The following is an 18,053-nucleotide window of genomic DNA, read 5'->3' on the forward strand; positions in this document are numbered from 1 at the left end:
TGTAACTCATTGTACTAGCTGTGATTAAACCCCATCTCCTGCCTGTCCTTTCTATAATCTCTGTTGCACACTATCTTTGATTTATTTCTGTTTTCCCCTTCCTCAGCCCGATCACTCCAGTTCCCACCCCCCTGACAAATGAGTTTAAACCCTCCCGAACAGCTCTATTGAACCTGCCTACTAGAAAAAAACTTTTACTATCCACTTTGATATTATTTGCTAGCTTGCTTTCATATTTCATCTTTTCCCTTCTAATGATTTTTTTTAGTTGCTGTCTGTACATTTTTAAAAACTTCCCAGTCCTCTATCTTCCCACTAATTTTTGCTTTGTTGTATGCCCTTTCTTTTGCTTTTCCCTTGTCAGCCATGGTTGTACTATTTTACCATTTGAGTATTTCTTCATTTTTGGAATACACATGTTCTGCACCTTCCTCATTTTTCCCAGAAATGCATGCCATTGCTGCTGTGCTGACATGCCTGCCAGCAGCTCCTTCCAATTTACTTTGGCTAATTCTTCTTTCATACCACTGTAATTTTCTTTACTCCACTGAAATACTGCTACATCAGACTTTACTTTCTCCCTGTCAAATTTCAAGTTGAACACAATCTATTGTGATCACAGGTTCCTAAGGGTTCTTTTACCTTAAGCTCCCTAATTACCCCTGGTTCATTGCGTAACACCCAATCCAGTATAGCTGATCCCCTAGTAGGCTCAACGACAAGCTACTCTAAAAAGCCATTTCTTAGGCTTTCAACAAACTCACTCTCTTGAGAACCATTAACAACCTGATTTTCCCAATTGACCTGCATTTTAAAATCTCCCATGATTATCATAATATTGCCCCTTTGACTCGCCTTTTCTATTTCCTGTTGTAACCTGTGATCCACCTCCCAGCCACTGTTGGGAGGCCTGTATATTACTGCCATCAATGTCATATAACCATATAACCATATAACAATTACAGCATGGAAACAGGCCATCTCGGCCCTTCTAGTCCATGCCGAATTCTTACTCTCACCTAGTCCCACCGACCTGCAACTCAGCCCATAACCCTCCATTCCTTTCCTGTCCATATAGCTGTCCTTTTACCCTTGGAGTTTCTTAACTCAACCCACAAGGATTCAACATCTTCTGATCCTATGTCACATCTTTCTACTGATTTGATGCCATTCTTTACCTGTAGAGCCAAACCACCCCCTCTGCCTACCTTCAATATAACGTGTAACCTTGGACATTCAGCTCCCAACCACAACCATCTTTCAGCCACGATTCAGTGATGGCCACAAATCATTACACAGATACCCCTCTGGGCGAGGTGAGGGGGTTTTCCCCCACACAGTGGTCATCGTATAGATACCCCTTAGGGTGAAGTCAGCTGTCTGTACGGAATGATTATGGGATTGACTCAAGATTCAAGATTCCCACTCTCCTACACACACACACACACACACACACACACACACACACACACACACATACACACACACACAGGCCACCCAACCCCAGGATCGGCCACCTTTGGGCCTCTAGTTCTTGGCCCCGGACTCGCAAACTTGCAACCGTTGAGACTCCAACCTCTATCCTCTGGACAGGCAGAATCAGCTTTCTGGGCCACACATTCTGGTGTGTCTAGCTGGTGAGTTAGTTAAGTCCCATCACCCCTACTGGGGCATAGGCTTCCGACAGCAGCTCCCCATGGACCTCTCTCCTGGGCCAGTATTTCATGTTGTTCCCAGGTGTATCCTTCCTCTCCCAGGGATGTGGTCTTTGGAGCTTCTGCTGGCGTTTCTGTAGCTCTGGGCTTTTAGGGGATGAGGTTGCTGGTCCCATGTCCAAACCCCTCCATTCGCAGCCGGGCTTGAGATCGTGTCAGAGTTCAGCATGAACTTGGGTGGCGGTGTGGAGGTACATCTCTGCTAAAGGAGCTGTAAGGTGCTTCTTCCATCCACTAGTCTGCAGGTCACCTCTGGGCAGGGAGTAGCACCTGCTCAGTCCCTGATCGGGGTCACATGAAGCCATGGGAGTAGGTGGTGGATGGTCTTATGAGAAGCTGATGCATATCACAAGCCCTGGTTATGTGACCACTGACACCAGGCAGACAATCCCTGAAGAGTATTGATAATGGCTGGGGTCACCTGTCTTGTAAAGACACTGGCCAGAAGAAGGCAATGGCAAGGCACTTCTGAAGAATAATTTGCCAGGAACAATCATGGTCATGGAAAGACAATGATCACTCACGTCATACAACACGGCGTGTAATGATGATGAGAGGTTGAATAAACTTGGGTTGGGAACCAGAGAGGTTCCCGAAGTTTCACTTAATGTATCAGATGAAAGATATTTAATCAGTGAGAAAACAAAGGTTAACCCTGCTCCTCTCTCCACAGAAGCTGCCTGATTGGTCGAGTGTTTCCTGTTTTACCAGAAGTTGTGAAGTCTGGAGGGTTCGGGCTGTGAAAGAGTTAATACTGTCAAAGTGATGAGCTGTGGTGTCTCAGGGTCAGAGCGTTCTGCGTAGGCGGTGGACTCCCCTACAAGCAATCTTATTCCATTGGCTGCCTTTTGCCAAGCTGGCTGCTTGCTGAGGCTGGTTAATCTTTACACTTGGAGGGAAGGAGGAAGTGAGAGATCGGCTGGTTTGTCGACCAAAGGTTGGTGTGCTGAAGTTGCAGCAAGTCTGTGCACAGCTGGTGATAAACTCTGCCCGGAGCTGTGAGATGTGGAGGCATCATCTTCGCCCATGTCCTTCCCTGCCAGCGACTTCGGCTGCCCACCCCTGAGGAGGAGTTTCGGACTCAGTTACCCCCTCCCATCCTGGTCAGTGAGTGCAGATTGGGGTCTCTCAGTGGGTTGGTGGCAGGACCTGGGGGAGCAAAAGCCGGAGAGAGGCTGGGAGGGGCTAGGGAATGACGTTGAGGGGACTTGGTATGTCAGCAAGACTCAAGCAAATTCCTACAGATGTCTGGTGGAGCATTCCAACTGCTCGTATCACTGTCTGGTATGGAGGCCGTGCACAGGATTAACAAATGCCGCAGAGGGTTGTAGGCTCAACCAGATCCATTGTGGGCATTACCCTCGCCTCCCCTCCCCACCATCGAGACTATGTTCAAAAGGCAGCACCCATCATTAACGACCCTCATCACCCAGGACATGCCCTCTCTCATTGTTACCATCAAGGAGGAGGTATCAGAGCCTGAAGGCACACACTTACTGTTTTAGGAACATCTTCTTCCCCTCTGCCATCAGATTTTTGAATGGAAAATGAACCCATGAACACTACCTCACTATTCCTCTTTTGGACATTTTTAAACTTTGTAATTTGGAGTGATTTAATGTCCTTACGTTGTCCTGCTGCCACAAAACAACAAACTTCACTTCACATCATGCAAAACCCTAGAAGAACTCAGCAGGTCAGGCAGCATCTATGGATATGAGTAAACAGTTGACATCTGGGGCCAAGAATCTTCATTAAAACTGGAAAGGAAGGGGCCAGAAGCTGGAATAAGGTGGGGGAAGGGGAGGGGTACAAGCTAGTAGGTGGTTGGTGAGACCAAGTGAGGGGCAAGGGTTTGGGTGGACGTTGATGGTTGTTTATCCATCTTGTTGTGTGTGGTTTTTCATTCATTCTTTTGTGTTTCTTTGTATTTACTGTGAATGCCTGCAAGAAAATAAACACCAGGCTTGTGTATAGTGACATATATGTACTTTGATAATAAATTTACTCTCAACTTTGATTATTTCCCTCCATGGACACTGCCTAACCTGCTGAATTGCTCCAGTGATTTGTGTGTTGTTTTGGTTAACCTGCTGTAGAAACGTTGTCATTAGTCGGAGAATTAAGAGCTAGAGAGTTAAGGTCAATGGGGAAAGATTTAATAAGAATGTGAGTGGCAACTTCATGGGGCATATCAGAATCGGATTTATAATCACTGACATATGGTGAGAAATTTGTTGTTTTGTGGCAGCAGTACAGTGCAATATTTAAAAATCTCTACAGGTTACAAGATAAATCATGCAAACGAGATTAACCAGGTGTTCATGCGTTCACTGTCCATTCAGAAATCTGAAGGCAGAGGGGAAGAAGCTGTTCCTGAAATGTTGAGTGTGTGTCCTCGGGATCCTTCCCCTCCTCCTCGCAATGTGGAATGAGATGCCAAGAGGCAGGTACAGTAATGCCCTGGCACTACCTGGGGTGGCAATGCTATACAGTGCAGATGACTGGGGTTCAATAAGGAGTTTGTATACCCCCCCACCCCCGAGACTGCCTGGGGTTCCTCCCACAGTCCAGGTGGTAGGTTAATTTTACATTGCAGATTGTCCTGTGATTAAGCTAGCGTGAGTTCGGGGATTGCTCGGCGGCACAGCTCACAGGTTCAGAAAGGCCATATCCCAATAAATAAACAACATGAAAAGACATTTAGATTGTGCACCATCAGCTCGGGCGTGCCCCAAGCTTGTGTGCTTCGTTCTCTGCTCTACTGATGACTGTGTGGCCCAGCACAGCTCCAACACCATAGTCACACTTGCTGACCACACTACAGCCATTGGCCAAATCAAAGCTGGTGATGAATCAGCATATCAGAGGGAAGATTGAAAATCTGGCTGAGTGGTGTCACAACACAAACCTCTTGCCAGGCGACCAAGGAACTGATTATAGACTTCAAGAGGAGGGACCCAGAGGCCCATGAGTCAGTCCTCACCAGGGGATATGAGGTGGAGAGGGAACTTTACATTTCTCCATGTTATCATTTCAGAGGATGGCTCATAGGCCCAGTGTGCAAGTGCAAATAGGAAGTATGGCAGCACATCTACTTTCTTGGAAGTTTGCGGAAATGTCATCTAAGGCACAGTGGAGAGTATACTGAGTGGCTGTATCACAGCCTGGTATGGGAACACCAACGCCCTTGAATGGAAAAATCCTACAAAAAGTAATGGATACAGCTCAGTCCATCATGTGTAAAGCCCTTCCCACCATTGAACACACCTGCACAGAGCAGTATCGCAGGAATGCTGCATCCATTGTCAGGGACACCCGCCACCCAGGTTATGCACCCTTCTCACTGTTGCCATCAGGAAAAAGATACAGGAGCCTCAGGACTTGCACTGCCAGGTTCAGAAACCATTATTACCCCTCAACCTTCAGGCTGTTGCACCAGTGGGGATAACCCGCTGGAGCAGGGATCCAATCACAGACCCAGTACTATGCACACAGTGACATTAATTGAGTAACAAATCCCGAGGTGCAAACAAAGTCAGCATCAAAGTTCAGGCAGAGATCAAAACATCCAGAGAAATTCAAAAACCAGATTCAGGAAACGGGCAGAGTTGATATTCAGACAGACAGAGTACAGTTACAAATGCTGGAAAGGCTCAGGAAAACTCACTGGCATAATCTGGCAACAAACAGGTGAAAACACAGGAAGGAAATACACCGAGCAATAAACAGACAGGCAGATGATAGGTGGAGCACAATGAGACACAATACAGGTAATAATGAGAAACAGGTGAGAGACGGAGTACTCAGTAATACAGGGGCCGGAGTAGAGCAGGAGTGGGGACAGGAGCACATAGCAATACAGAACCACAGACTGACAGCTAGGAGGAAAACACACAAAAAGACAGAGTTCAACTGGAGGTACTGACAAGACTCAACTTAACTTGCCCCATCACTGAAATGTTCCCACAACCAATGGACTCACTTTCAATACTCTTCATGTTCTCAAGCCAAGCACGCTCATTTGTCAGTAGCTAGGAACTTTTGGACTATTCTAGTGGTGTTTAGTATTTTCTGAAGATCTACATAAATATTACTGTGTAGTCCCAATTGTTTAATGCTATTGTGTAGTCACTTTGGGATCATACCAGTTGTAAATATTTCTATTGGGACAATGAATAATGCAATCAGATTGTTAACCTGCTACAGGTTCCTGTAATGTGTTGGATTGTTTCTGGGGTTTTTTTTGGTATTTTCTACATTTATCATTTGGAATTTGTTGATCTTTTATGATTATTTTAAATAATTTTTGTGTTAAGTGCCTGCTCCTGTATTACCACAAGGAACCCCTCTGTGTGTGGGAAGAGTTCTCCAACTCTGTCCCAGGTGTTTGATGCTTCCTTGTCTGCATCTAGTCTGCTCAGATCGTGGGGCCGTCTTCCATAGAGGGTCATCCATTGCCTCTCCATTGGTTAACTTTCTCTTCTATAGTGATAATTTCTTCATTTTTCTGGGTTGTGCTTTCTGTACTTCTGATCAGAATTGCATACGCTTGCATGGAGCACTGATTATTCTTTCACCATTATTATTATTGTTACACTCACAACACGCTGGAGGAACTCAGTAGGTCAGGCAGCATCCGTGGAAATGATGAGCTGACATTTCGGGCAGGAACCCTTCGTCAGGACTGTAGGGGGAAGGGGCAGAGGCCCTATAAAGAAGGTGGGGGAGGGTTGAAAGGAGAAGGCTGGTAGGTTCAGGTGAAAAACCAGTAAGGGGAAAGACAAACACGACGCAGATTGGGGGACTGCTTCGTTGAGCACCTCCGCTCCGTCCACCACAACAGACAGGATCTCCCGGTAGCCGCCCACTTCAACTCTGCTTCCCATTCCCATTCGGATATGTCCATACATGGCCTCCTCTACTGCCATGATGAGGCTAAACTCAGGTTGGAGGAGCAACACCTCATATACCATCTAGGAAGTCTCCAGCCCTTTGGTATGAACATAGAATTCTCCAACTTCTGGTAATTCCCTCCCCCTCCCTTCCCCTATCCCTATGTCACTCTGCCCCCTCCCCCAGCTGCCTATCACCTCCCTCATGGTTCCGCCTCCTTCTACTACCCATTGTGTTTTCCCCTATTCCTTCTTCACCTTTCCTGCCTATCACCTCCCTGCCTCCCTTCCCCCAGCCCTTTATCTTTCCCCTTACTGGTTTTTCACCTGGAACCTACCAGCCATCTCCTTCCCACCCTCCCCCCACCTTCTTTATAGGGCCTCTGCCCCTTCCCTTTACAGTCCTGACGAAGGGTTCCGGCCCGAAACGTCAACCGATCTTTACCACGGGTGCTGCCCGACCTGCTGAGTTCCTCCAGCGTGTTGTGAGTGTTGCTTTGATCCCAGCATCTGCAGAGTATTTTGTGTTTATTATTATTGTAATTTTCTTGTTGTATTTGCACTGCTTGTTGCTTTTGGAACAGCGGTCGTTTGCCCTGTTGGGTGTGCTCTTTCATTGATTCAATGGTATTTACTGTGAGTGCATGCAAGGATTGTATATGTACTTTGGTAATAAATTCACTTTGAACTTTGAAGTGAAATACGTACATAAAAGGTGCTTAGAGGGATATTGGCCAAGCGGGACTAGATTAGACAGGCATGGATGAGCTGGACTGATGGGCTTGTTTCCGTGGTGTATCCCACAGTGTGGAAATGGGGTATGAAGGACACCGGCCTGCCCGATTGTACTTGCTGCCGATCACTACTGTTCAGGTTACTGGATGGGCCTGTTCCTCAGCTCGCTATTTTCCACACACTAACATCAGCGCTTGCCTGGCCTTGCGTTTCAGATGCGCTAAGGACACCACCTGATGGCTCCACCTTCAGTTCTGGGCGCAGAGACCTGGGCCGCGAGTGCTGGGGCTTGCGTGGTGACCCTGGACGTGATCTGTGCCCTGAGTCTCCTGCTTCTCATCCTGCTTGTGATCTCCTGTGGAAACTGCATGAGGTAAGACGGGGGCGATGGCTGGGACAGGGTAACATTACACAGGGCATGGTTCTCAGGCTGTGTATAATATCAGCGGTTTTTGGTCTTTTATCTAAGAAAGGATGTGCTGGTGTTGGAGAGGGTGCAGAAGGGGTTCTAGACAACGACCCTGGGAAGGGGCGTGGGAGTCCTTGTGCAGGATTCCTAAAGTGTTAACTTGCAGGTTGAGTTAGTGTTGAGGAAGGCAAATGCAGTGTTAGCATTCATTTCGAGACAACTACAATATCAGAATCAGGGTTATTATCACTGGCATGTGTTGTGAAATTTGTTAACTTAGCGGCAGCAGTTCAATGCAATACATAACACAGAAAAAAAAAACAGAAAAAAACCCAAAATGAAATAATAATAAACGAATCAATTACTGTATACATATATTGAATAGGTTAAAAAATGTGCAAAAACAGAAATACTATATATTATAAAAAGTGAGGTAGTGTCTAAGGGTTCAATCTCCATTTAGGAATCGGATGGCAGAGGGGAAGAAGCTGTTCCTGAATCACTGAGTGTGTGTCTTCAGGCTTCTGTATCTCCTACCTGATGGTGACAGTGAGAAAAGGGCATGCTCTGGGTGCTGGAGGTCCTTAATAATGGACGCTGCCTTTCTGAGACATTGCTTCCTGAAGGTGTCCTGGGTACTTTGTAAGCTAGTACCCAAGATGGAGCTGACTAGATTTACAACCTTCTGCAGCTTCTTTTGGTCCTGTGCAGTAGCCTCCTGCCCCCATACCAGACAGTGATGCAGCCTGTCAGAATGCTGTCCATGGTACATCTATAGAAGTTTTTGAGTATACTTGTTGACATACTAAATCTCTTGCAGCTCCTACTGAAGTATAGTTACTGTCTTGCCTTCTTTATAACTGCATCGATATGCTGGGACCAGGTTAGATCCTCAGAGGTCTTGACACCCAGGAGCTTGAAACGTTCACTCTCTCCACTTCTGATCCCTATGTGAGGATTGGTATGTGTTCCTTTGACTTACCCTTCCTGAAGTTCACAATCAACTTTTTCATCTGACAATTGACACAACAATTGTAGGTCGTATCTTGGGTAATGATGAGTTTGAGTACAGAGAGGAAATTAAGAACCTGGTGTCATGGTGTGAAGACAATAACCTATCCCTCAATGTCAGCAAGACGAAGGAATTGGTTGTTGGCTTCAGAAGGAGTAGTGGACCATACAACCCAATTTACATCGGTGGTGCGTAAGTGGAACAGGTCAAAAGCTTTAAGTTCCTTGGGGTCAATATCACAAATGACCTGACTTGGTCCAACCAAGCAGAGTTCACTGCCAAGAAGGCCCACCAGTGCCTTTACTTCCTGAGAAAACTAAAGAAATTTAGCCTGTCCCCTAAAACCCTCACTAATTTTTATAGATGCACCGTAGCAAGCATTCTTCTAGGGTGCATCTCAATCTGGTATGGAAGTTGTCCTGTCCAAGACCGGAAGAAGCTGCAGAAGGTTGTGAACGCAGTGCAGCACATCACACAAACCAATCTTCTGTCCGTGGACTCACCTTAAACTGTACGCTGTCGGAGCAGTGCTGCCAGGATAATCAAGGACACGACCCAACAAGCCAACACACTTTTCATCCCTCTTCCCTCCGGGAGAAGGCTCAGGAGCTTGAAGACTCGTATGGCCAGATTTGGGAACAGCTTCTTTCCCACTGTGATAAGACTGCTGAACGGATCTTGACCCAGATCTGGGCCGTACCCTTCAAATATCCAGACCTGCCTCTCGGTTTTTTTTTGCATTACCTTATTTTCCATTTTTCTATTTTCTATTTATGACTTATAATTTAAATTTTTATATTTACTAATTTTTACTATTTTTAATATTTAATATTTGTAACCAGGGAGCGGGAAGCGTAGAATCAAATATCGCTGTGATGATTGTATGTTCCAGTATCAATTGTTTGGCGACAATAAGGTATAAAGTATCTTACTGACATTGAGTGCAAGGTTGTTGGTGTGACACCACTCCACTAGTTGGCATATCTCGCTCCTGTACGCCCTCTTGTATCCATCAGAAACTCTACCAACAATGGTTGTATCATCAGCAAATTTATCGATGGTATTTGAGCTATGCCTAGCCACACAGTCATGTATATATACAGAGTAGAGCAGTGGACGAAGCACACACCCCTGAGGTGCGCCACTGTTGATTGCCAGCGAGGAGGATATGTTATCACCAATCCACACAGATTGCAGGCTTCCGGTTAGAAAGTCAAGGTTCCAATTGCAGAGGGAGGTACAGAGGCCCAGGTTCAGTAACTTCTCAATCAGGATTCTGAGAATGATGGTATTAAATGCTGAGGTATAATCGATGAACAGCATCCTGACATAGGTGTTTGTGTTGTCCAAGTGGTCTAAAGCTGTGTGGAGAGCCATTGAGATTGTGTCTGCCGTTGACCTATTGTGGTGATAGGCAAATTGCAATGGGTCCAGGTCATTGCTGAGGCAGGAGTTCAGTCTAGTCATGATCAACCTCTCAAAGCATTTCATCACTGTTGATGTGAGTTCTACCGGGCGATAGTCATTAAGGCAGCTCATGTTATTCTGCTTAGGCACTGGTATAATTGTTGCCTTTTTGAAGCAAGTGGGAACTTCTGCCCATAGCAGTGAGGGGTTGAGATTGTCCTTGGATACTCCCACCAGTTGGTTGGCACAAGTTTTCAGAGCCTTACCAGGTACTCCATCGGGACCTTCTACCTTGTGAGGGTTCACTCTCTAAAGACAGCCTAACATTGGCCTCTGAGACAGAGATCACAGGTTCACCAGGTGCAGCAGGTAGTTATATTCACAGCTGTAGTTATATTCTTCCTTTCAAAGTGGAAATCGAAGGCAGTGAGATGTTCTGGTAGTGAAGCATTGCTGACATTCATGCTATTGGGTTTTGCTTTGTGGGAAGTAATGTCTTGCAAACCCTGCCAGAGCTGTTGTGCATCTGATGTCACCTCCAACCTTGTCCAAAATTGTCCCTTCGCCCCTGTAATTTCTCTCCGCAAGTTATACCTGGTTTTCTGGTACAGATCTGGGTTGCCAGCCTTGAATGCCACAGATCTAGCCTTCAACAGATGATGTACCTCCTGGTTTATCCACGGTTTTTGGTTTGAGAATGTACAGTAAGTCTTTGTAGGCACACACTCATCCACACAGGTTTTAATGAAGTCAGTAACAACTGCAGCATACTCATCCAGGTTTGAAGATGAATCCCTGAATACAGTCCAGTCCGCTGATTCAAAGCAGTCCCGTAGGTGCTCCTGTGCTTCCCTTGTCCGTACTTTCTTGGTCCTCACTGCTGGTGCTGCAGTCTCTGCCTATACTCAGGGAGTAGAAGTACAGCCAGGTGATCAGACTTCCCGAAGTGAGGCCATGGAATAGCATAGTAGGCATTCTTGATGGTGGTGTAGCAATGGCCCAGTGTGTTGTTTCCTCTGGTGTTGCAAGTGATCCATTGATGGTAATTGCTGAGTGGATTTTTTTTTTCCGACTTGTCTGGAATCCCCCAAAACGATGGTGAAGGCGTTGGTGTGCGCTGTTTCGTGCATGTTGATCCCATTGCTCAGATCATCTAAAGTCTGATTGACATTGGCCTGAGGTGGAATATAAAAGCAAGGATATGATGCTGAGGCTTTAAAAAGCACTGCGAGGCCTCTCTTGGAGTATTGTGAGCAAGTTTGGGCCTTTTATCAAAGAAAAGATGTGCTCATGTTGGAGAACCTTCAGAGGAGGTTCACGAGAATGGTTTCAGGAAAGAAAGGGTTATTGTGTGAGGAGCGTTTGATGCCTCTGGGTCTGTACTCCAAAGGTTCGAAGGTCCAATTTAATATCAGAGAAATGTATACAATACACATCCTGAAATGCTTTTTCTTCACAATCATCCACGAACACAGAGGAGTACCCCAAAGAATGAACGACAGTTAAATGTTAAAACCCCAAAGTCCCTCCAGCTCCCCTCCCTCCCGTGTGTGTACGGCAGCAAGCAACAATCCCCCCTCCCCCCACTGGCAAAAAAAACAAGCATCTGCACCCTCCACCGAGCACTCAAGCTGAGCAAAGCAATGGCAAAGACACAGACTGGCGGTTGCCCCAAAGACTTCGCGTTTCACCCGGCATTCAACGTACCACAGGTTCTCTCTCTCCCTAATAAGGGAGAGGGAGCTGTCTCCATTTTCCCAGCGAGCAGGGAGATATAATAAACAACTCACTGGTTTATGATGTTAAAAATCTGTTTCGTCACTTTGTTCAAGCTCTGTGCCTGAAGATCTCAAAGAAGTAGATTTTCCGGCTCCCCCGATGACACACGGGTCTCCTGCCGTGACACCGGCTCGCGATCCACCCGTCTCCAGAGCCCAGAGATCCTATGCTTCCAAATACGAGCCGGACTCTCCAGCCGAACACTTGGTGTGCCAAACAACGGCCAGTCCTGAAACCCCTGGGAATGATTCAACCCTCCACCTTTCTGAATGCTCCATGAACCCAAGAACACTACCTCACTATTTTTGTTCTCTTTTTGCCCCACTTATTGTATATTTTGTTACCACAAAGCTGCAAATATCACGACGTACACCATGCCACAGATAGTAAAGTCGATTCTGATTCCGACTCTAATCCCACTGCACTTAGAGGATTTCCTGTGGACACCCCATTCCCACGTGTCCTGTTTCCTGAGCTGGGACAGCAACAGCAAAGACACAGGACGTCCTCGGTGTAGGGGTGTCACTGTCCATTCCCAGGAGGTTTGGTAGCCCTACCACTAACCTGCTAGTTGTCTCCTGTAGGTCTGCTCTGCCAGGCCGGGCTGAACACCAACTGGACCTGATGTGGAACTGTCTCCTGGTGACTGGTGCCTCTGTTGGTGACACAATGGTAGAGGTGGCCAGCTAAGCACCCTGCTGGAGTCAATATCCTATCTCCGCATTGATAGTGCCCTTCCTCGTGTTGTACAATACAAAAACAGGCTCTTTGGCCCATCTAGTCTATGCCAAACTGTTAACCTACCCAGTCCCATCGACCCGTATTCGTATCATAACCCTACATACCCCTCCCATTCATGTACTGATCCAAATTTTTCTTAAATGTTGAAATCGAGCATCAGCTCATTCCACACTCTCACCGCCCTCTGAATGAAGAAGTTCCACCTCATGTTCTCCTTAAACAGTTCACCTTTCACCCTTAACCCATGGCTCCTGGTTCTAGTCTCATCCAACCTCAGTGGAAAAAGGCCTGATTACATTTACCCCGTCAATATCCCTCAACATTTTGTATATCTCTATCAAATCTCTCATTCTCCTACCCTCCAGGGAGTAAAGTCCGAACTTTTCTCTATAAATCAGGTCCTCAAGTCCCAGCAAAATCCTTGTCAATTTTCTCTGCACTCTTTCAATCTTATTGATATCTTTTTAGTAGGTAGGTGACCAGGACCGGACACAACACTCCAAATTAGGCCTCACCAATGTCTTACACAATTCCAACATAGCATCTCATCTCCTGTACTCAATACTTTGATTTATGAAAACTAGCTTTCTTTAAGACCCTATCAACCTGGGTAGGTTTGGGTAATAAAATTGGCGAGTTCACGGCGCTAGCCAGGCGTCAGAGAACATTTCGGGAGTGCAGTGTGATGTGTTTTACTGGAACAGGGCTGCACGAGGACATACCCGATCAAATCTTTTCCATGGACGGCTTCCAGACCGTTTGGGCTGACCGGAAGTGCACTGAGAGCAGTAAGCGTAAAGGAGTTGGATGCTTACTGTTCTGGTGCAATCCGGATCATATTACAATCGAGGAACGTGTTTGTAGACCAGATATTGAACTTTTTGCTGTAGGACTCAGGCCATATTCCACCGAGATACAACACTGGGCAGCACGGGAGGTCGTTCCTGCCTGTGGCCATCGAACTTTGCAGCTCCTCCCGTGGAGGGTCAGACACCCTGAGCCAATAGGCTGGTCCTGGACTTATTTCCATCTGGCATAGTTTGCATTTTGTTGTTTGATTGTTTGCGGTTTTTGTATTGCTATATTTATGGTCTATTCTTGGTTGGTGCGGCTGTAACGAAACCCAGTTTCCCTCGGGATCAATAAAGTATATCTATCTATCTAACCTGTGCTGCAACTTTCAATGAATTACAGACCTGTATTTCAAGATCCCCTTGTACAATGCCATTCCTCGCTGCCCCACCGTTCAGTGTGTAAGACCTACCCTGGTTTCTTTATGACCTGATCTACCTGTGACACCACTTTCAAGGAATTATGTTGTGAGGCTCTGCAGTTGTGCTGAATGGGACAGACTCAGAGTGGATCGGACAGATGACACTGGGGTCTCCGTGGACTATCATCACCAGCAGAAACGCACCCCCTTAACCTGTGACCTCCATTACTGCCAGTCAGGTGGCCAACCCTGGGTCAGATAAGGGGTGGGGCAGGAGCACATGGTGGGGGCAGTAGCAGGCAGTCAAAGTCAACATTGAGTTTATTGCCATACGTTTTTTGGCACTTAATCACACATTGCTCTAGTCTGTGCGAGGAGTGAAGCCCCACACAGACTTCCAATCTGCGCCTTGGAAGGCATGAAAATACCCGATGCAGGCCTCTCATAGTCTGAGTCGACGTTCCCCTTTTATGCCCGGTGCAATGGATTATGTTTTCCCTCATAGAAACATAGAAACATAGAAAATAGGTGCAGGAGTAGTGGATGTACAAGCCCAGTTCATCCAGTCTTTCTTCATATGAAAGTCCTGCCATCCCAGGAATCAATCTGGTGAACCTTCTTTGTACTCCCTCTATGGCAAAGATGTCTTTCCTCAGATTAGGGGACCAAAACTGCACACAATACTCCAGGTGTGGTCTCAGCAAGGCCTTGTACAACTGCAGTAGTACCTCCCTGCTCCTGTACTCGAATCCTCTCGCTATAAATGCCAGCATACCATTCGCCTTTTTCACCGCCTGCTGTACCTGCATGCCCACTTTCAATGACTGGTGTATAATGACACCCAGGTCTCGTTGCACCTCCCCTTTTCCTAATCGGCCACCATTCAGATAATAATCTGTTTTCCTATTTTTGCCACCAAAGTGGATAACTTCACATTTATCCACATTAAATTGCATCTGCCATGAGTTTGCCCACTCACCCAACCTATCCAAGTCACCCTGCATCCTCTTAGCATCCTCCTCACTGCTAACACTGCCGCCCAGCTTCGTGTCATCCGCAAACTTGGAGATGCTGCATTTAATTCCCTCATCCAAGTCATTAATATATATTGTAAACAACTGGGGTCCCAGCACTGAGCCTTGCGGTACCCCACTAGTCACCGCCTGCCATTCTGAAAAGGTCCCGTTTATTCCCACTCTTTGCTTCCTGTCTGCTAACCAATTCTCCACCCACACCAATACCTTACCCCCAATACTGTGTGCTTTAAGTTTGCACACTAATCTCCTGTGTGGGACCTTGTCAAAAGCCTTTTGAAAATCCAAATATACCACATCCACTGGTTCTCCCCTATCCACTCTACTAGTTACATCCTCAAAAAATTCTATGAGATTCGTCAGACATGATTTTCCTTTCACAAATCCATGCTGACTTTGTCCGATCATTTCTCCGCTTTCCAAATGTGCTGTTATCACATCCTTGATAACTGACTCCAGCAGCTTCCCCACCACCGACGTTAGGCTAACTGGTCGTGTAAGCGGAACAAGTGCTACACATGCCCTTACACTTCCTCCCTTACCACCATTCAGGGCCCCAAACAGTCCTTCCAGGTGAGGCATCACTTCACCTGTGAGTCGACTGGGGTGATATACTGCGTCCGGTGCTCCCGATGTGGCCTTTTATATATTGGTGAGACCCGACACAGACTGGGAGACCGCTTCGCTGAACATCTACGCTCTGTCCGCCAGAGAAAGCAGGATCTCCCAGTGGCCACACATTTTAATTCCACATCCCATTCCCATTCTGACATGTCTATCCACGGCCTCCTCTACTGTAAAGATGAAGCCACACTCAGGTTGGAGGAACAACACCTTATATTCCGTATGGGTAGCCTCCAACCTGATGGCATGAACATTGACTTCTCTAACTTCCGCTAGGCCCCACCTCCCCCTCGTACCCCATCTGTTACTCCTTTTTATGCACACATTCTTTCTCTCACTCTCCTTTTTCTCCCTCTGTCCCTCTGAATATACCTCTTGCCCATCCTGTGGGTCACCACCCCCCCGTCTTTCTTCCCGGACCTCCTGTCCCATGATCCTCTCGTATCCCCTTCTGCCTATCACCTGTCCAGCTCTCGGCTCCATCCCTCCCCCTCCTGTCTTCTCCTATCATTTTGCATCTCCCCCTCCCCCTCCAGCTTTCAAATCCCTTACTCACTCTTCCTTCAGTTAGTCCTGACGAAGGGTCTCGGCCTGAAATGTCGACTGCGCCTCTTCCTATAGATGCTGCCTGGCCTGCTGCGTTCACCAGCAACTTTGATGTGTGTTGGTCTATAATTCCCCGGTTTCTCTCTCCATCCTTTTTTAAAAATTGGGGTTACATTAGCCACCCTCCAATCCTCAGGAACTAGTCCAGAATCTAACGAGTTTTGAAAAATTATCACTAATGCATCCACTATTTCTTGGGCTACTTCCTTAAGCACTCTAGGATGCAGACCATCTGGCCCGGGGGATTTATCTGCCTTCAATCCCTTCAATTTACCTAACACCACTTCCCTACTAATATGTATTTCACTCAGTTCCTCCATCTCACTGGACCCTCTGTCCCTTACTATTTCTGGAAGATTATTTATGTCCTCCTTAGTGAAGACAGAACCAAAGTAATTATTCAATTGGTCTGCCATGTCCTTGCTCCCCATAATCAATTCACCTGTTTCTGTCTGTAGGGGACCTACATTTGTCTTTACCAGTCTTTTCCTTTTTACATATCTATAAAAGCTTTTACAGTCCGTTTTTATGTTCTCTGCCAGTTTTCTCTCATAATCTTTTTTCCCCTTCCAAATTAAGCCCTTTGTCCTCCTCTGCTGAACTCTGAATTTCTCCCAGTCCTCAGGTGAGCCACTTTCTCTGGCTAATTTGTATGCTACTTCTTTGGAATTGATACTATCCCTAATTTCTCTTGTCAGCCACGGGTGCACTACCTTCCTTGATTTATTCTTTTGCCAAACTGGGATGAACAATTGTTGTAGTTCATCCATGCAACCTATAAATGCTTGCCATTGCATATCCACCGTCAATCCTTTAAGTGTCATTTGCCAGTCTATCTTAGCTAATTCACGTCTCATACCTTCAAAGTTACCCCTCTTTAAGTTCAGAACCTTTGTTTCTGAATTAACTATGTCACTCTCCATATTAATGAAGAATTCCACCATATTATGGTCACTCTTACCCAAGGGGCCTCTCACGACAAGATTGCTAATTAACCCTTCCTCATTGCTCAAAATCCAGTCCAGAATAGCCTGCTCTCTAGTTGGTTCCTCGACATGTTGGTTCAAAAAACCATCCCGCATACATTCCAAGAAATCCTCTTCCTCAGCACCTTTACCAATTTGGTTCACCCAGTCTACATGTAGATTGAAGTCACCCATTATAACTGCTGTTCCTTTATTGCACACATTTCTAATTTCCTGTTTAATACCATCTCCGACCTCACTACTACTGTTAGGTGGCCTGTACACAACTCCCACCAGCGTCTTCTGCCCCTTAGTGTTACGCAGCTCTACCCATATCGATTCCACATCTTCCCGGCTTATGTCCTTCCTTTCTATTGCGTTAATCTCTTCTTTAACCAGCAACGCCACCCCACCTCCCCTTCCTTCATGTCTATCCCTCCTGAATATTGAATATCCCTGAACGTTGAGCTCCCATCCCTGGTCACCCTGGAGCCATGTCTCTGTGATCCCAACTATATCATAATCATTAATAACAATCTGCACTTTCAATTCATCCACCTTATTACGAATGCTCCTTGCATTGACACATAAAGCCTTCAGGCGCTCTTTTACAACTCTCTTAGCCCTTGTACAATTATGTTGAAAAGTGGCCCTTTTTAATGCTTGCCCTGGATTTGTCGGCCTGCCACTTTTACTTTTCTCCTTTGTACTTTTTGCTTCTACCCTCACTTTACACCCCTCTGTCTCTCTGCACTGGTTCCCATCCCTCTGTTGTGAACTAACCTCCTCACGCCTAGCCTCTTTAATTTGATTCCCACCCCCCAACCATTCTAGTTTAAAGTCACCTCAGTAGCCCCCGCTAATCTCCCCGCCAGGATATTGGTCCCCCTAGGATTCAAGTGTAACCCGTCCTTTTTG

At 46.3% G+C, this 18,053-nt stretch overlaps 1 protein-coding gene across 1 annotated transcript in view; it reads left to right on the forward strand.

The window, feature by feature from the left end:
* Window positions 1–2,515: 2,515 nt before the first annotated feature.
* The window catches only part of LOC134350030 (uncharacterized), a 51,264-nt gene continuing 35,726 nt past the window's right edge, over window positions 2,516–18,053 (forward strand). The window contains exons 1-2 of the mRNA XM_063054937.1: window positions 2,516–2,818; window positions 7,561–7,718. Of these exons, the coding sequence (XP_062911007.1) occupies window positions 7,582–7,718 (137 nt within the window). The 5' untranslated portion in view covers window positions 2,516–2,818; window positions 7,561–7,581. The remainder of the gene's footprint in view (window positions 2,819–7,560; window positions 7,719–18,053) is intronic.

Source organism: Mobula hypostoma, chromosome 8 (genome assembly GCF_963921235.1).
Source record: "Mobula hypostoma chromosome 8, sMobHyp1.1, whole genome shotgun sequence".
NCBI lineage: Eukaryota > Metazoa > Chordata > Chondrichthyes > Myliobatiformes > Myliobatidae > Mobula > Mobula hypostoma.